The sequence below is a fragment of the Symphalangus syndactylus genome, chromosome 6 (genome assembly GCF_028878055.3).
Source record: "Symphalangus syndactylus isolate Jambi chromosome 6, NHGRI_mSymSyn1-v2.1_pri, whole genome shotgun sequence".
Classification (NCBI taxonomy): Eukaryota; Metazoa; Chordata; class Mammalia; order Primates; family Hylobatidae; genus Symphalangus; species Symphalangus syndactylus.
Window position 1 is genome coordinate 55,260,963 of NC_072428.2, and position 19,711 is coordinate 55,280,673.

The 19,711-nt window shown below is 51.2% G+C and overlaps 1 protein-coding gene and 1 non-coding gene across 11 annotated transcripts in view; both read right to left on the bottom strand.

Moving 5' to 3' along the window:
• Positions 1-19,711, bottom strand: part of CHRDL2 (chordin like 2) — a 52,195-nt gene that overhangs the window by 8,260 nt on the left and 24,224 nt on the right. For 5 of the 10 annotated variants that reach the window (XM_063641363.1, XM_063641361.1, XM_055282949.2 and 2 more), the window contains 5 exons: positions 14,078-14,190; positions 8,732-8,825; positions 6,171-6,313; positions 3,622-3,715; positions 1,808-1,863 (listed from right to left, as the gene is read on the bottom strand). In XM_063641363.1, the coding sequence (XP_063497433.1) occupies positions 1,808-1,863; positions 3,622-3,715; positions 6,171-6,313; positions 8,732-8,825; positions 14,078-14,190 (500 nt within the window). Of the gene's footprint in view, positions 1-1,807; positions 1,864-3,621; positions 3,716-6,170; positions 6,314-8,731; positions 8,826-14,077; positions 14,213-16,095; positions 16,283-19,711 lie in introns of those variants that run through there. The other 5 variants (XM_055282951.1, XM_055282950.1, XM_063641362.1 and 2 more) reach the window with 2 other exon arrangements.
• LOC129485559 (small nucleolar RNA SNORD43) lies at positions 12,058-12,120 on the bottom strand. Its single transcript, XR_008658699.1, has one exon. It is a non-coding gene; the product is annotated as a small nucleolar RNA SNORD43 (small nucleolar RNA).

Sequence of the window (19,711 nt, forward strand, 5' to 3'; positions counted from 1 at the left end):
TGGAGCCAGAACAGCAAGACAGGCTGCAGCAAGAGGCTGTGGGGAGACCCCAGCATGACTTCCCAGAGAAGAGAAGGCAGAGACCAGGACAGAAAGATCTGGATGAGGTCTAAGATGTTTTCAGACAGTTCCATCTTTGAAAATTCCCAGAGGATAGTGATTTGGAAATCTGGCCTCCACAAAGCCCTTCTTGGGCCTTGTCAGAGCCAAGGCCTTGGGGCTGGGGTGGGCAGAGGGTGCTGAGGTCTTGATCTCACAGATGTAACTGATCAGGGAGAACTTCATATTTGGGAAACAGGTGAGCATGCAGTGAGGATGCACGGCAGGCAGTTCTCCTTTGCGGAGATTTAGTTGGTGGCTGGACAAGGGGATGGCCCTCTGAAGATGGCATCAGGCCCCAGAATCCCATGGGGTGTGAAGACCAAGAGCAGGCCCCATCCAGAGACAAAGGGTCTCTGAAGCTTAGGCCCTCTTTCCTGAACCCCTGGGATCCAAAACCCCCAGACCCTGTCCCTCCAGACCAGGTCTTGAGAGGGCTGTCAGTGACAGCAATAGGGGTGTGGCGAGGATAGCTCAGAGTTTGGGGATTGGGCAGCTCCCGGCCACAGGAGAGGAGCAAGTGGGCTTGGGGCAGGGACCAGAGCCTATTACCTCCCTCGCTGACCTGGAGCCACACACATTCCTTCTTCTAGAGCCCATTCCTGCCTGGTACAGTCCCTGCATCAGTTCTCCGATGGCCCAGAGCCTGAGGTCACAAGAGCTCCCAGAGTGGAAACTGTCCCAGGCCCCAGCACGGGCTCAGGCACATAGGACACTCCTGGGAGATGTGTGTGGAGTGGAATAAAGGCAAGAAGGAATCAAACAGCTCAGTCTCCTAATGCTTTCTCCAGTCACCCAGCCCAGTAAGTAGCTGATCAGAGCCTGGAACTCAGCCTGGGTGGGTTTCACTTACGCACTGCCTCCTAGGAAGAGGACAGGAAGGAAAGTGGAGGGAATGGCTTAGGTCCTGTGGTACCCTCAGGTCTCAGGTCTCAGGCCCCCACCTGAGAAGGCCTAGCCTGGGTGCAGAGGGCAGCAGGATGAGCTGGCAGAGGAGAAGGGTGCGGACATGGGCTCAGGCTCCTGGGGAATCTTTGGGAAGGGGAGGCAGCCTCTAGTCTCCCAGAGACCAGGAGACCCAGGCTGGAAGAGCAGGTGGAGTTGTTCATGTGGCAGACATAGCAGAGAGGACCCATCAGGGACTTGAATCAATGTGTGAGCCCATTCTCTATCTCCTTCCTCTCAGACCAGAGAGAGCTGTCCAGCTAAGCCCATCTTAACCTAGACCAAGCTTGAGAGGGGCCAAGATACAGGGGGGTACAGACAGGCAGGCTCTAAAGAGCCAGTACCTCAGGAACTGGGTGGGGAAGGCTGGCCCAAGTTAGAGGCCATTCCCTGGGAAGAAGGTGCCTGAACTAAGGGGAGACACAGGCTGTAGATGAAACAGTGTCAAAGTGTTTCTCGAGAGGAAAATGAGGAAGTTTGGGGCCTGCTGCTGCCCTGCGTGGTGACTTGTTTCCCCCAGGCCACTCCTTACCCATCAACCATGATGGGACCCATGACGGGACCCATGACAGGACCCATGATGGGACCCATGATGGGAGGCTAGGGAGAGGGGCTGGAATATAGTGGACGTTCATGTAGCTGACCCAGGGGACAAACAAGAAATGAGGACAATAACTGGTATTGCCTGCCCCAGAGTCACGAGATTTAGGCCCTGGATCCCAGCCCCCTGTCCTGCACCCCGTCAATAAGGCTGTGCACTCACCACCCCATGGAGCGACTGCACACTGTCCTCTTCAGCCGATTGCTCACTTGCCTCATCTGAAAACTCAAAGGGAAGCTGGGTCAGCCTCAGGCTCCCCAGCCTTGCTGGCTAGAGCCCTGAGGCCTCCACCTATAGGCTCTGTCCATTCCCAAGGCCTACTGTTACATGTGCAGCCCCAGCCCACTAGCCGTCTCCTTTGCCCCAGTGGGGACTTCTTCCACTTCCCATTACAGCCTCTCTTCATCCTGGTTGGGTTGATGAAGTCTCCTACAACTGGGTTGCTGCCTCAGTTTCCCTGTACTGACCTCCTGGTCACCATTAGGACTGAACTCCTTGAAACAGAGCATCTTGTTTGGTCCTTACTGAAACTCACTTCTCTGGGACACTGGGCCATACCTTTCAGTATTTACCATGGATGGCCCAAAGGCCCAGAATCCCATCCCTGCAGCCTGCATAGATGCAGTTTCCTGGGCAGCCACACTTGAAGTCACAGGCCTTGGTTTACACTCCCAGGACCCTACACTCCAGCCCCTTGGCCCCTCCAGCCTGAGCACCCTGCCAGTCCCTATTCCCCTGAGAAACCAGCACATAAAGTCGTTTGGAGCCTTGCAGCTTCCCAAACCTGAGTGGGCCTCTCTCTCCCTATCCCTTGCCTCACTCCACAGTCTGGTTCCCACCAATCATTCCTGCTTCAAAGACCCAGAACATTGGAATTAGACTGTGTTAGAAATCACAGGGCACAACTGAGGCCCAGAGAAGGGAAGGAATTTATGGAGTTAGCTGGAAGAACCAGGACTAAACTAGAGTCACCTGATTCCTAGTCCAGTGCTCCTTCCAAAATGCAAACATCTGGGGATGCATCCACTGTGGAGCACTCCTCTACCTGAGTGCCACCTCCTCCAGGAGGCTTTCCTTGACTACCCCAGCCTGCAGGGAACAGTCCAACCATTTCATTCTGCTCAAGCCTAGCCTGCCCTTTGCTACCTGATGTGTTGCCTCACTGTTTTATAAGAGGTTCTACCTGGGTTCTGTATAAAAGACGTGTTCTGAGCCCTGGTGAGCCCAATACTGTGACCAGTTCTGCCATGAGGAAGGCAGGATGAGACCTAGTCCTTACCTTTCCTAGACCCCTCTGATGTGCCACTTATGGTCCTTTCAGCTCATCTGATTGCAGGGACTTTGTCCCCCCATGGCAGGCACTGCAGCAGCAGCCCCCCTGCACGGGCTCCCCAACACTTCCCTCAGGCTCAGCCTCACAGTGCCCCTCCCTCAAGCCCGCAGCTCCTGTCCACATCCCCTGCCCCCAGTCCTTACCCCAGCCCACTCCTGCTTCTGCTCTCACGGCTACTTAGCACCCACCCATGCATGCACAGCAGGGAAGTCCCACGCATGGATGAGCTTTGGGCTCAATGGAGAGATAGTTGGTGGCTGGTGGACACATTCTTACTGCTTCCTCTACCACCCCCAGACTTTTCTGAGAAGCAGAGACTACTTAGAGCAATAGGTCACTTTTGCTTGGTTAGCAAGCAGAGGCCAGCCCCTGGACATATTCCTGTATTGCTTCTCTCTCCTTACCTGCTTCACTCTGCCTTTCCCTCTTTCCTCCCCCAATGACTGCAATAAAAATAAGTAACACATCAGCTTCCGCCAGGCTCTGCTTTCTGAGGGGTGCAGGCTAAGCCACACCCTGGAGGAAAGAGCCATCTGCTACATGCTGGGTGTCACCTGCAGTTCCTCATGGCTCTCACAGTTCACGGCTAGGCCCATGGAGTAGAGGGGTGGTTGAGTGCTGCCAGATGGAGGGACAGACTCACCTTTGCAGGCTTGGCAGCAGGAGTCTGGCAGCGGGAGGGGTGCGGGGCAGCCTGGTTCAGGGCAGGTTGTGAGGCCGCAGTAGATCTGGCCCTCCTGACAGATAGAGCAAACCAGCTGGGAAATGAGCTCTGACAAGGGCTGGCCTTGGGGGCTAGGAACACCCCCTTCCCTGGGAGCAAATAGCCTTGAGGTCTCTCCTATGTTGGGGAGGGGAAGCAAGAGCATCTCCAGGGCAAGGCCTGGCCAGCTCAGAGGAGGGGTCCCCCATGCCCTCCCAGCCCCATTTCCAGGCCCTGCAGGTAACATCCAGCCTTCAGCTTCTGACTCACTCACAGCCAGGCTGTCCCTAGGTGCCGCCTGGTAAGGCGGGAATCTCCCTGTCCTACAAATGAGGAGCCGGAGCGGGACCTGAGCCGTCTCAAGTTAGAAAGACAGTCGGGGCCCAGTCTTCAAGCTTTTCCCACTGAAATCAACGTCATGGGAGGGGGACAGTTGGATGATACCTGGGCTCATCTTGCTCTTTACTGAAAGCCCTTGGCCTCCAACTTTGGGATCCAGCCTTGAAAGGCAAGACTGCAGGGGAAGGGGCCTTCTGGGGGTCAGGGGCCAGGTGACCTTTGGTGGTCACTTCTTTCCTCTGGGCCTGAGATTCCTCCTCTGTGAAGTGGGGTCACACCCATTTGGGGTGTGAAGATTCAGTGAGGGAATGGCTGTGAAAAGCACAAGGCACAACGTGCCTAGGGGGAAGCACTATTGCCCTGAGACCTTTCCCTGTTCCCTTTCCAGAGGGTCTGAGAGGTGAGTGTTCTGGTCCCTCGGGTGAGGCCAGAAGTCAAGCCAGCCTCATATAATCAGGGAAGAGAAGAAAGAAGGGGAGGCCCAAGTACCCAGGGAGAATGAACAGAGGAATCCTGGGAATGCTCTCACCACCCATAACCCAGCATTTCTGTCTCTCGACACAGCCCCTTCCTCATCCAGGCCTCATCCCTTCAGGGGAGGCAGCAAGACACAGGGAAAAGAACATTGGCTTTGGAGCCAGGTGGCCTTGGGTCTGAATTCTGGCTCTGTCACTTACTAGCTGTGTGGTCTCAGGCAAGTCACTTAACTATTCTGAGCCCGTTTCCTCATCTGGAAAACAGAAATAGTGATATCCTTCTCCTAGGGTCATTCGGATACTGTCTATAAACCAGGCATTTCTATGAACCAGGTGACACAATATACTAGACCACTGCAAAAGGCTCACACCCTGCAAAAGGTAATCACTTACTAGGCTGATTTATAAGTAGTCACTCCTCATTATTTGCAGGCTGTTTGCTCTGCAGCACAGAAACTTAAGATTCAAAGACTCAGACTGATGGGACCCTGTCACTGAAAAGATAGGGAGGCAGGCCCAAAAAAAGTGACTCGTTTGAAGTCACACAGGGAACTGGGACAGTGCTGGAGCTCAAACACAGGTTTCTGGTACCTAGTCTGGAGAGAACATTAATGATCACTTGGTCAGACTCCCTTATGCACTCAGAGGAACCGAGGCCCAAGTGTGGTGATCAGGTAGTAAGGAAATCAGGAGGGCAGGGGCTTCTCCTGCCAATTCATGGATGAGTTGCCAAGCCCAGGGTTAAAAATGACATGCTGGGCTGGGTGCGGTGGTTCACGCCTGTAATCCCAGCACTTTGGGGGGCCGAGGCGGGTGGATCACGAGGTCAGGAGATCAAGACCATCCTGGCTAACACGGTGAAACCCCTACTCTACTAAAAATACAAAAAATTAGCCAGGCGTGGTGGCGGGCACCTGTAGTCCCAGTTACTTGGGAGTCTGAGGCAGGAGAATGGCGTGAACCAGGGAGGCGGAGCTTGCAGTGAGCCGAGATCACGCCACTACACTCTGGCCTGGGCAAAAGAGCGAGACTCCGTCTCAAAAAAAAAAAAAAAAAAAATTACATGCTGAAAGCCACCTGAAAACCTATAGGAAGGCCATGCCTACACCCCAGTTCCCTTACCAGGAGGAGGCTGAAGACTTTCCAGAGGAGGTCCTGCTTAGCTTCAGTCTCTGTCCCATGAGAACACTGCCGAGTCAGCCCTGCCTGCCCCGAGGTCCAGCTCTAACAATAGGCAGGAGGAGTTTAAGTAGCTTCAGATTAATTTCCATTTGCTACAGATAATCTGGCCCTGTCTCTGTCCCCCAGGATGGATAACTGATCATTTGTGTATTCATTCTCTCATTCGACAATCATTACAGATGTCTTCTGTGCTTTAGACCCTGGACTGACAGCAGAGGATAAAGAAATGAAACACATATGTTTCCTCCCCTCAAGGAATGCAGCGTCTAGTGGGGGAAACAGAAGGCTCAGGAAGGTGTGGAAGCTCAGAGAATGGTCAGCTGACCCAGCTAGGGACAGGACATTCCAAACCCCATATATTCCCTTTCCCCTGAGCCCATTCACTTTGCTTTGGCCAGGAGGAACAATCCCCCCAGTCCGCAGTCCAGGCTACTATGTTCTTTGCAGGCCCAGAGCACTGGCCTGTGCTGAAGGGAAGGCAGGAGTTCTTACAGTGCAGCTGCAGAGGACACACTGGTTGGGCAGGCGGGAGGGGAACAGCTCATGGGCACTGAAGATCTCTCCGTGTTGGTACGTGGTCCCGTTGTGCTGGCAGGACTTTGGTGGGGCCCGGAGTCCAGAGGGAGTGTGAGGTTCTGCAGTGGGGGAGGGGCAGGAGGAAGAAGAAAATGAGGTTTCATGTGAATCTTTGCTGAGATTAACAAGGCCACCTTTCTGAAGATTTTGCATTTGACCCCAGCTTGATATTTAAACCAAGCTCTGGCCTGGGCCTTGCCAGTCATTCCCCATATCAGCTAACTAAGAGGTCCCTCTGATACCTACATCTGACTGTGTCCCTCTCTCCCATGACCCCTACCACAGCCCTCCAGCCCCCCTCAGTGTCTGAGCCAGCCCCAACCAGAGCAAGAAGGTAAAGCCAGCAGCCTCAGCTTCCGCTCAGTGGGGCCCGAGTTAGTTCATCCAGCACTGAATGAGGGTTCGTGGAGCACTTCTCAGTGCCAGGCACTGTTCTAGGTGCTGGGGATACAGCAGTGAGCAAAAGAGTCCCTGCCCTCACAGGGTTACATTCTAGTGGTGCCAGCTGGCATGATTGTCCCTGTGCTTGTGTAAACTCCTGTCGTTCACTGGCCCCCAGAGCCCCCCTCCCCATCACCTGCCCATCAGTCCGTCCTCATCCTGCCAGGTGGAGGGGTAAGCCTCTGGTCCTGAGAGAGCCCACTCATTCATTCAAGACCCCTTGACTAAGCACTCCTCTGTTCTAGGCACCATACTAGGCATTGGGAATGGAGCAATGAGTAAGATTTAGCCCTTGCCATCAAGAAACTCAAACTCAAAAATTACGGGTAGGTGGCTCATGCCTGTAATCCCAGCACTTTGGGAGGCTGAGGTGGGAGGATCACTTGACTCTAGGAGTTCGAGACTGGCCTGGGCAACACGGTGAGACCCTATCTCTACCAAAAACATTTTTTAAATTTTTTTTTCTTTTTCTTTCTTTTCTTTTCTGAGACAGGGTCTTGCTCTGTCACCAGGCTGGAGTGCAGTGGCACGATCTCAGCTCACTGCAACCTCCACCTCCCAGGTTCAAGCAATTCTCCTGCCTCAGCCTCCTGAGTAGCTGGGACTGCAGGCACATGCCACCACATCCAGCTATTTTTTTTCGTATTTTTAGTAGAGATGGGGTTTCACCATGTTGGCCAGGATGGTCTCAATCTCTTGACCTTGTGATCCGCCCGCCTCGGTCTCCCAAAGTGCTGGGATTACAGGTGCAAGCCACCGCGCCCGGCCAAAACTTTTTTTTTAATTTAAAAAAAAGAAGTTTGAAATCTAATTAGGCAGAAAGACAAGCCACAAGCAATGATGCTGTAGCAGGTAAGGGCTAGGGTGGATGGAAGCACAGAAGTTGTGACAGCAGAGAGGAGGAGCCTCTAACTCAGCCGGGGAGGAGTGACCAGGGAAGGCTTCCTGAAGGGCCGATGGCAATGGCGAGCAGAGTCTTGAAGAACTGTGGAGCCAAGCAGGCAGAGGGGCAGGGGATGGGAAGAGAGAGGGAGTGAAGAGCGTTTTAGCAACAAGAGGCCTGGGCCAAGCACAGGGGAAATCCCAAAGTCAGCGAGGAGAGGTGAGGCCCCCCAGAGTCAGCATCAGACATGAGGACCCTCCCTCACTGTGCAGGATGAAGCTGAGAGCCACTGTCGCCTCGGGGACCCACAGCCAGGAATCTCTATGACCCATGTCAGGGCCACGAGTCAGATCCCTACTGGCTCCCTCCTGGAAAATGAGCCCCACTCCATACCAGGTCACCAGGAAAGCCCTGATTCCAGAGCCCGGACCCGAGGCCAAAATCTGGAGCCTCTTCTTCACCACTTTCTTGATGCTTCTAAACATCAATTTTCCTCTCAACCTCCCCTCCCACCTCCAAGTTGGCCTCCCCTCTGGCTGTCCCTCACTGGACACTTGGTTTTGCCAATTTCTTCCCAGACCACCTCTCCTTTCTCTGACCTCTTCTTCCTAGAATCTCATTCTCAGAGGCTCTTAGAATCTTAAAATCATGGAATCATAGACATTTAGCATCAGGACACATAGAGTCCCTGAATCTCAGCAGTGGGAGGAATCTCAGAGAACAGGGCCTGACTCCTTTAGTCCTTCTCAGCCCCCACATTGGTAATTCTGGGGTCTCCCCATAGGACCTTCAAGCCCAAGATCACTCAACTTCACTTCCCAGACTGCGCCCACACCCTCCAGCTCTGGCAGGCCCAAGAGAGACTGGAGCCCAAGTGTGCCAGTCAGCAGCCCAAGCAAGGCCCTGTTTCCTGCAGCTGCTTTCTGCATGTCCTCCCTCCCCTGCCATGCACACCTACTTAAGGACACGAAGTCTCTGCTACCCCAGCACTGCCTGGGGATCTGGGATATTTCCTCCCTTGAGCACCTTTGTGTGTCTACACATCTGATGGGTAGAGACTGCCCCTCTCCTTGCAGGGGTCTCCCTCAGCTAGAGGGCTACACTGGAGTAGGAGAAAGGTCCGTGGACGATGGGGAGGAGCATGGCTACTTACCCACACACCTGGGACAGCATTGCTGTGGCTCCGTCACAGGCTGGGGGCAGTGGACAGGCGGACAGTGGAGGCGGTAACAACTCACATGGGCGCTCTGAAGGGGACACAAGGGTCAGCCCTGGTTCAAAGAACCACCGTCTTCCACCTGTACCTGTCCTTTCCCAAAACTCCCACCCCAACTGCAGAAATCTGAACTTATCGTAAGCCTGTGATTGGACTGAAAAGAATTAACTCAAGTGTGCCCAGTTCCTCCCCATTCCTGCCCACCAAGGGGATCTCACTTGGCCCACACATCCATGTGCCTCCCCTACCCTGACGGAGGTCAGATCTGGTCATAGACTTGCTTAAACACTGTCCCCTTCACAGAGAAAGACATGTAAGCCTAGAGTTGTTTGACATTGATCTTGATGCTTTGACTGAGCTATTTTAACTCTAGGGCTTGGTCCTTTTAACTCTGGTCCTGAGCCTTGTGGTCAAGAAAGGAATGAAACATGAGGACAGGTGACTGGGAGGGGGTGTGAGACTAAAAACCTGATGTAGAGAAGACGGATGGCTTTATGATCCACCCCCTAAATCTCTGGGAGGTTTGGGTAATCCTGGACAAAGCCTTTGGAGTTGGCACCAGAGAAGGAAGGGCCTGAAGTTCCTTCTCTTTTTTAAGTATAGCAAGTGAGAGAACTGGGCAGGGGAACATACGCAGAGAGAGACAAGCAGAAACTGAGGGAGAGTGGCCACCACCCCTAGTGGGGGTCTTCCCAGCTCTCCAGGCAGTTTTTTTTTTTTTTTGGCCCCTCAGCCTTCCCGCACCTTGTTCTTCACTCTGTTACAAGGGTCACTCTGCTGTATTGTGATGAACCATTTACACCTGTGTCACCGATTCAACCACGAATTCCAAAGAATAGTAGGCATGGGGCCTTGCTCCAAGTTAGTGGCTGCTGGTGTCTGAATGAATGCATGAGTGAGTGAATAAATGAGAGTTAGGAAAGGAGGGGTCGATGGTCCTCTCCTAGATGAAGGGAGCCTGCTTTGTTCACAATTCTGAAGTTGGCGAAGTTTGTTTCTAGCCCCACTTCTCCCCCTGGTTCCTTCCTCCTGCCCTCTCCCTGGACCTGAGTTCCCTGATAGCACTTCTCCCAGAGGCAGCCTTTTGCCCCATGGAAGACCCTTGACTGGCCCTACGCCTTCTGGGGTCACTGCTTCCCAAGATGGCCAGAGGTAATCGCTAGGACTAGTCAGTGCTAAGGGGCATCCCAGAGTCCACAGAATTGGTCTGAGCTCTAATAGGGGCCTTCTAGAGGCCCAGCGCACATGGGTGCTTACTAAATGTCTAGAGGATAAACTAGACACTAGACATCTGAGGTTCCCAGATGAGAAACTAGGATGGAGTGCAAGGGACTGTGTGGCCTGAAGAGTTAGAATCGGTCTCTTAATTCTGGCCTTGGAGGAGTCAAGGATGGCGATGATTATTAGCGCCACGAAGCAGCAAACAGGATGGAGACAGGTTAGCGGTGAAAGGGCAGGTGAGGCACATGGAAAAGCCCTTTGCAGTCACAGGGAACCTCTCAGGAAAGTCATAGCTTCCATTTATTGAGTGGCTACTGAGGTAGGGCCTTTCCGTTATATAAAAATCATCCCACTTCTTCTTCTCAACACCCCTAGAGGTAGATACCATACTATTAGTCACACTTTTTAAATGAGAAAAGAGCCTTCAAATGTTAAGTTGCCTAAGATCACACAGCAGGTAAAAACTGTCACCAGGGCCTGGGTACTTTCCACGATGCTGAGCTGCCTCTGGTGGGTAGGCGTGGACTCATTCACGCTCAATATTTGCTGCAGGTCTACTGGGTGCCAGGCCTTCTTCTGAGCACTAGGAACATAGCAATGAGTGGGACCAACAAGGTTTCTGCCCTCCCGGAGCTCACATCCTAACAGTGAAAGATAGACTCTTAAAGAAGTAACCAAGGGCCGGGCATGGTGGCTCACGCCTGTAATCCCAACACTTTGGGAGGCCGAGGTGGGTGGATCACTTGAGGTCAGGAGTTCGAGACCAGCCTGGCCAACATGGCAAAACCCCATCTCTACTAAAAATACAAAAATTAGCCGGGCAGTAGTGGTGTGCCTGTAATCCTAGCTACTTGGGAGGCTGAGGTAGAAGTATTGCTTGAACCCGGGAGGCAGAGGTTACTGTGAGCCGAGATTACGCCATGGCACTCCAGCCTGGGCGACAGAGCAAGACTCCAACTCAAAAAAGAAAAAAAAGAAAAAGAAAAAAAAAAGTAAGCAAGTAGGAACAAGAAGATTTCAGACGTTAAATTTATGATATATAATAAAATAGAGGGCCTGGCGTGGTGGCTCACGCCTGTAATCCCAGCGCTTTGGGATGCCAAGGGGGGGCAGATTGTTTGAGGTCAGGTGTTTGAGACCAGCCTGGACAACATGGTAAAACCCCATTTCTACTAAAAATACAAAAATTAGCTGGGCATGGTGGTGCATGCCTATAATCCCAGCTACTCGGGAGGCTGACGCATGAGAATCACTTGAACTTGGGAGGCAGAGTTTGCAGTGAGCCGAGATCGTGCCACTGCATTCCAGCCTGGGTGACAGAGCGAGACTCTGTCTCAAAATAAATAAATAAATAAATAAATAAATAAATAAATAAAGGAATATTATTTCATTAATAGCGGTAGACTGTGTTAGAAACAGCTGTCAGGGAAGGCTTTATAAGGAGGAAACATTTGTGTTATGAACTGGGAGATGAGAAGGAACTGTTCGTGAGAAGATCTGAGGGAAGAACATTCCAAGTAGAGGAAACAAGTTGGAATGAGGTTCAAGTGTTGGAAAAACCAACAGAGGTCAGTGTGGCTGCAGTAGAGTGAGCAGGTATGAAATGAAATTGGAGAATAAGGCCAGGCGTGGTGGCTAATGCCTGTAATCCCAGCACTTTGGGAGGCCAAAGAGGGCAGATCATGAGGTCAAGAGATCGAGATCATCCTGGCCAACATGGTGAAACCCCGTCTCTACTAAAAATATAAAAATTAGCTGGGCGTGGCAGCGGGTGCCTGTAGTCCCAGCTACTTGGGAGGCTGAGGCAGGAGCATCACTTGAACCTGGGAGGCGGAGGTTGCAGTGAGCCGAGATTTCACCACTGCACTCCAGCCTGGTAGCCTGGTGATAGAGCATGACTCCATCTCCAAAAAAAAGAAAGAAAAGAAAAGAAATTGGAGAATAAGACAGAAGCAGAGCCCTCAGTGGGGAATTTGAATTTTACTTTAGGTCCAACGAAAAGCTACTAGAGGTTTTGTTTTTCTTTTCTCTCTTTTTTTCCCTAAGTCAGAACATGACAATCAGCACACAGTCTCTGTATGCCTGTCAATGAGTTCATCATCTGTTACTGGAGGGTTTTAAGAGCAGAATGACATGATCAGTTTCATGCTGAGAAAAGGCCATTCTCACAGGGCGCGGTGGCTCACTCCTGTGATCCCAGCACTTTGGGAGGCTGAGGCGGGTGGGTTTCTCGAGCTCAGGAGTTTGAGACCAGCCTGGGCAACCTGGTGAAATCCTGTCTCTACAAAAAATACAAAAATTAGCTGGGCATGGTGGCACACACCTGTGGTCCCAGCTACTCAGGTGGCTGAGGTGGGAGGATTGCCTGAGCCTGGGAAGTCAAGGCTGCAGTGAGCTGAGATCGCACCACTGCACTCCAGCCTGGATGCCAGAGCGAGACCCTGTCTCAAAAAAAAAAAAAAAAAAATTCTCACTGCTGCATGGAGGGTGGATTTAGAGGGGGAAACAGGAAGACCTGTTAGGAGGCTTGTGTGGCAGCCCAGGAAAGGGATGACAGATGATGGTGGCTTGGATTAGGGGGAGCAGTGATGGTGGAGAGAAGTGGAGGGATTGAGGGTATATTTTGCAGATACCAGCAAAAGTCCTCTGGGTTGAGGAAACTGTATGTGAATTCTGGGAAAGGAGAAATGAATTAACTCCAATGGCTCAAAAAACTTGGCCTTTGTCAACTGGACCACATGATATGTCTGGAATTTTCTGTTATGATTTCCTTTCTGTTCTCTGGCTATATTTCATAAAGTCCTTCTTGAAAAAGCTGATTGGCCTCAGATGTGCTAAGGCAAACCGAGGGGAGGCAGTCATGGTGGGGGTTGTGTCCCCATTTCTACTTGGGGCCAACATGGTAGAAGCAGTGGTGAGTCAGGAGGAAACACCCCAGGAAGAGTGAGACCCCAGTGTCAAAGTCAGGAGGGGGGCTAGCCACCCCCTCTGCCACCCCACAGGATCTCCTCCAGAGCTCTTTCTGCTCCCACCCCAGAGGGTTCTATTTTAACAAGGGAGACTCTTAGAGGCCTTCTGCATTCCTCTCTTGGCTCTGTGCAGGGAAAGAGTGGCGCTGGGAGGCTGGCTCGGGCTGGGAGCTAGCTACCCCTCCCTCCAAGCACCAACACCCAGACAAAGAAAGCTGGGGACATCCACACTGGGCTCCAGGCAGCTGAGCTAAAGCCAAAGTTTTTTCAGGTCTCCTAAGCCACTTCCTCCTCTTCTGCCCCTCCAATCTCGTACCTTGCTTGTGAATTGTGGACCACATAGGGATCTAATTTATTCTACCCAGTTGATTTTACAAGGCCCTGTGGAGGTGCTGGATTGTTGTGGGGTGCGATGGGGTGGGAGGAGATGGAAAACAAAAACATGGTCTCTACCCCAGGTGGTTCAGCCTTTGGCAGGGAATCATGCCAGGTGTGAGTGAGGGCCCAGCAAGTCCTAGCCTCAGAGGTTCAGTCTAGGAGGGGCAGTAACTATGTTGCCTGGTCAACAATGATCAGGAGAAAGGGGCAGAGAAACTTATGTGGGATCCCAGAAGAAGAAAATCCTTCCAGGTGGAGGTCATTTTCCCATTTGGGCAAATCCTTGAGGAACAAGTAGTTGGGCTAGTGGAGGTGGGGGAACACATCCTAAGGCAGGGCCGAAGTGGCTGGAGGAAATAGTACGTGAAAGGGAGGGAAAGGGAGATAAGGTCAAAAAGGCTCTGTCTTGGGCTGCGTGGGAGGCAGGGAGGCTGGCACCAGCACGAGGTGGAAAGAAGGCTGGGATGTGAGACGGGAGACCAGGGCCCTCATCCCAACCCAGCCACTAATGTTTGTGTGACTTATCTTTGGGAGGTACACAGTAGCCATCTAATCCTATATATTAAGTACTCAGTAGTAAAGTGGCTTGTCCCAAGTCTATCAGCTACTGCTGACAGCACAGTTCTAGAAGGCCTAGTCCTCCTTCTGGGGTGACTTCTCTGGAGGGTTCTCAGACATCCCTGACACAGGTGGTCAGGTGGCCAGAGGAACCTACCTCTGAGCAGGTACAGCGCAGGCAGTACATCAGGCCTTGTGGCTCCAAGTAGGGGTGCCAGCTCTCGCCGGGGGAGTATCTCTTCCCATGGAAAAGGCAGAACATGTCTGGGCCTGGCAAACCGACCAGTGCCATGTTAGTCCCAGGAGGCTTCAGCCCAAAAACTCTGTCTCATTTTTCCTTCTTTCTAGCTCTAAAAGAGATGTCATCTGGGCCACTCAGACAAAAGAGAATCTGCTAGACAACTGAGCATGCTCTCCTAGGCAAGGGGCCAGAAGGTCTGAGTTTGAATCTCAGCTTTACCACACACTTACTGTGCGACACTGGGCATGCCACTGTCTCTGAGCCTTAATGCTTATCTCACAGGGCAGCTAGGGAATCAAGCAGTGAAATGCTGTACAGATTTATATCATGGTATCAACGTTAATTATTATGATTAGACAAATGAGGCCCAGAGAGGGTAAGTTACACCTGAGGGCCACACAGCAAGTCAGTCACCAGGCAGCGATGACAGCACCAGTCTCCTGACTCAGTCCCACGCTCCTCTGCCCTCACAATCATGCTTGTTTCCTTTTTATTTGTCCCATTTGGCTTATTTAGTACATCACCAACACCCTTCCCTCCCTTCCCACCCCTCTCTCCTCTCCCATCCCCCTCCCCTGTATACACACACACACACACACACACTCACACACATGTGTACACATTCTCTGGGTCCTGTAGCCCACCTTTTGAACAAAGTCCTCCTGGTGTGAAGATCACCAGGCACCTGTGTAGAGGAGGGTTGGCAGAGATGGGGCCCGAGGCCATGGCGCTGGGAGCTTTCTTGCGTTCACACTGTACTATGTCCTTATATTTTGGTGAGCCGTGATGGAAAGGTTGTTAGGAAACTGACTTTCAAGTATCCTTAAAAATGGTTGTTGCTACTACTGTGATTTGTGTTTGGCACACCAATGGACTTTTTTGCAATCGCACATCAGTCGTCAATATCTGGATGAATGCTTCTAAGAATTACTAAAATCGTTTGTTCCATGGGTTGGCTATCTCTCCTACAATCCTGCATTCCTGAAACCTCTGCCTTTCTCACCTCCCATAACCCACTGATCCACTCCTGCTCCCACCTCCTACCCACTCACCTCCAGCCCTGGGTCAGACCTCCCAGCCCAGCACTGCAGCCTTGTGCCCTGCCCCTCTGCCTCCTGCCCTATCCTCGCCAACCGTCCTCTACGCAGGTACCTAGTGATCTTCATGCCAGCAGGGAAAAACACTCCATTGCTGAGCTCTTTTCAGGAGGAACTGGGAGGCCTGGCACAAGCTAAGTGCCAGTAAAGGTTTGTTGAATTAAATGAGATTGAAATATGGAGAAGGGAACCAACATTTATTGACTATCTTCTCTTTGCCGAACCCCTTATAGAAGTTAATTATCTCATTAACATTATTGTTTTGACCATTAAATTAGACAACGCTTGTAAAGTGCTTACCCAGTCCAGTTTCTGACCCTTAGTTGAATGCTATTATTATGATAATTGTGGTAACAATCACAAAGCCACTGCAAAATGGACATTGTCATCTTCTGGAATAGATGACAGTATCCGTCTTGCAGTGGCTTTGGACTGTTACCACAATTATGAGAAGGCTCACAGAGACTATGCCACTGGCCTAAAGTCCTCCGCTAGGATTTCAGCCCAGGACACCTGCCTGCAAAGCAGATCTCCTTTCTCTTCACCACATCTCTCATCTCCTGTGGCTTTTTACCCAATTCCAGGGCCTAGAGGCTCAACTGCCTTCTTCTCTCTGCCCCACTGGCCACCATCCCGGACTCCCTAGCTTATTTTCTTAGTCCCCTGTTGGTCTAAAATGGAGAAGCTGCCTCTCATGCCTCCTTCTCATTTTCCAGAGTCAAGCATCTTAGAAACATGGGTTCTTACACTTCCTAAATCACATTCTCTTAGACTTTGAAACAGAATCGCAGAGCATTGAAAGCAGTAATGAGTTGGGTGGGGTGAGCGGGAGCTCACATTCAGTGCAGGAATTCCCTCTCAGCACTGGGGGCTGGGCTGGCGTGCAGCCCCTGCCTGACACACGCCTCCAGGAAACAGGAGCTCTTGGGCCATTCCTAACCATTAGAAGGTTTTCTTTGTAAGGAGCTGGAGTTGGCCTCTCTCGGGTTCCTCACATTGCTCCTGCTCTGCCCTCTTGGGCCTCCTAGAACAAAGATTTGAGACTGCTGTCACGATGCCTTCAGTCTGTGCTTTGAGGGTCGCTGAGAGTAGGAACACATGGCTTAGTTCCCTCACCATTCCCTTCCCAACTCCCCAAAGTGGAGGAGCGATTAAAGTTCGTCTCTCACATTCCCAGCAAGCCAGCAAGGCCCGGCTGGCCCGTATCAAATGAGCTGTGTTTATCTCTCAGCCTCTACTGGCAGAGAGGGTGGGACACGGGCCCAGCTGGGGTGCTGGTCAGAGCCAGCCCAACTCTCCAAGGAGTGAATAATGTCTTTCTTCCTCAGTCCCCTCCTCCCACCAGGGAGGGGGTGATTGCAACACTGCCACCACCTTAGGTCTCAGCCTGTTGCTGAAGAAGCCCTGTCCTACCTTCCTTGGGGCAGCCCTGTAGCCCAGGTCCCTGTGCCAGTTGGCACCCCCTTCACCTCACCGCCTGCTCAGAGCATGAAGACAGAAAGAGTGTCTCAGCCAATGCCCAGGCAGGAGGCCCCTTCCCCCCACTAATAGACCTGGCAGAGGCTGAGAATGTGGGGGGCCTGGCAGGAGGCCTCCAGTGGCCACAGTCCCCATCCCACCATACCCTAGAAGGTGACAGGCACAAGGAAGGGTGGCATGGCCTGGAGCTCTCTCTTCCTCAAGTGAGATGAGTGCCCAAGGCCATGCCAAAACCAAGCAGGAGGAAGAAGTGCCAGGCGGCGACAGGCCGCCTCGGTTCCTGCAGTGCTGGCACTAGCCCCAACCCTTGAACATGGCTGGTGAAAACAGTTTTAGTTCTTTAAGCCACAAGTTCACTGTGTGACATTCAGAGACTCATCCTCCTTTCTCCGAGCCTCAGTTTCCCATCTGCAAAATAAGGGGAAGGGGTAAGCTATGATCTTCAAAGATTTTCTGCATAGATACTTTATGAATCCATGATTTCAACATTTGAAGACTCCAAAATTCTAGGATTCTAAGGTTCAGGATTTTGAGAATTCCATGTTTCTAAGAACCTGTATTTCCTTAGAACACAAAGCTTCTAGAATTGTCCAATGTTGTGGTTCTGAGATTTGATCATTCCAAGATTCTATGATTCTTGGATGTGTTGATGGTCTCATACATCCTAGGCTCTCAGAGGCTCCAAAGTGGGTTAGGATGAAGTTCAGGGAGCCAGTAGTACCAGTCCTGAGTGACACAGGTGTGTCACCTGAGTGTGAAGGCGGTAAAGTTTGTCTCATATCTCACTCCCTTCCCATACACTCCCTTTGGTCCTCTGTGGTGTTCCCACCCCTGCCCTGGCCTTGGACCTGCCCTGATTCCTCTCCCACCCCACCACTAAGTCTCATCCCACCTGTGCCCATGCATCCCTCCCCATCTCAGAGACCAAGCATGCCTTTTCTCAGGGACCCTTTGGAGTCAGATCGGCTGGGGTTCAAATCGTGGATTTGGCTTTTATTTGCAGCCTGAATTTAGACAAGTTACCTAACCATCCTGGGCCTCTGTTTCCACATCTATTAAATGGAACTAATAACAATCTTTACCTCTCAGAGTTACTGTAGAATTAGGTCAGATAATATATGCAATATGCCTAGTGCCTGACATATATTATATGCTCAACTAAATAGGTTTAAAAAAACAGATCTGGGCACTGACCCCAGACTTCCTTAATAGTTTGTTTCCTGTGGTGTTTCTTTGACTCCCAGAGCTCTCTGTGGTCATCCCCAGGCACCTATTAGGGGACGAACATCATAGCACACACTGAGGCCAAATCTCCCAGGTCTCATTTACAACTGCACCAACCGTGATTCTGGTGGCCTCCTGCATTCTTCTAGCCCCGCTCACAAACCAGAATAGTCTGCCTCAACTCACCTCAGGCCCACAGACCTTGGGCGGGGATACAGAGATGAAAGTGGTTCAGAAGTTGGAGGAGAGAATGGGAAGGCAGGAGTGAGAGGCAAGAGACCAGTCTGGAAGGAGAAGCAGAGGCTCATGGAGGGCTTTGAGAGCCCGAGAGGCAAAGGAAAGCCATGGAAAAGCTTTAAACTGGGGAGTCCCATGATCAGATTTGCATTTTAGAATCATCACTGTGCCCACAGGAATGGAGAACTGATTGGAGGGCAAGACTGGAGGCAGAGAAACCAGGGAGGGGCTGTTGCAGTCATCCTGTTTTGAGATCATGCTGGACCTGGACCAAGATGGAAGCTGTGCTGATGGGCAAAAGTACAGATTTGAGAAACACTTAGGAGGTACAATGGGCAGGCTTTGGGACAGACTGGATAGGATATGCATGGAGAGGGCAAAGGAGCCATCAAGGTCAGGATTGAGGTTTTGGGACTGAACGCATATGTGAGTGTGGGGCCCTTGGCATAACAGGCAGTAAACATTATTATCATTAGTAATACAGTAGTCCCCCCTCATCCTTGGGTGACACATTCCAAGACCCCCAGTGGATGCCTGAAACCACAGTTTGTACTGAACCCTAGATAGACCATGCATAGATTTATTTTGCCTTCTTTACAATTTCACAAATAGAAGATTCATCCTTACTGCAGATCTTAGCAAACTCACTATACCATTTTTTTCCTTTCCTTATTAATTGAGAACTTTTACCTTTTTACTTAAAGAAAGCACTTTATAGCTTCTCTTTGGCATATCCAAATTGCTGGCATTGCTACTCCTGCTTTGGTGCCATTATGAAGTAAAATAAGGGCTCCTTGAACACAAGCCTTGCAATACTGCAACAGTTGATCTGATCACTGAGACAGCTACCAAGTGATTAATGGGCAGGGGGCATCTACAGCGTGGACACACTGGACAAAGGGGTGATTTATGTTCTGGATGGGACAGAGAGGGATGGCAACAGAATTCACCATGCCACTCAGAATGATGTGCAATTTAAAACGTATGAATTCTTTATTTCTGGAATTTCCAATTTAATATTTCGGACCAAGGTTAATCACAGGTAACTGAGACCTCAGAAATTGAAACCGTGAATACTGGGGGACTGTTACAGTAATATTACTTCCCGTTATTCATTTATTTATTGAACTTTTTGTATGTCAAATATTATACACATCCATGGGCCTGGTACATGACTTAAATAAAACAAAGTCACCTCCTGAAGGAGCTCACAGCCTAGTGAAGAACACAGATAGATACAATACATTCAGTCTGACAAACGCTATGATGGTGTGAGCGTAGGGTCGTCAGGCGAGGCTTCTCTAGGAACATGCCTGAGCTGGATCTTGGAGAAATTAACAAGATGCAGAAGGGGAAGTACTTCTCAGGCAGTGGGTGCTAGATGCAAAGGCACAGAGGTGGGAGTGGATGTGGTTCATGAAGGATACAGAGGCTTCTCTTTGGCATATCCAAAGTGCTAGACACTAGCTCCCTTTCCCACAGGAAGTGTCCACTTGGATAGGCCACAGCCAAA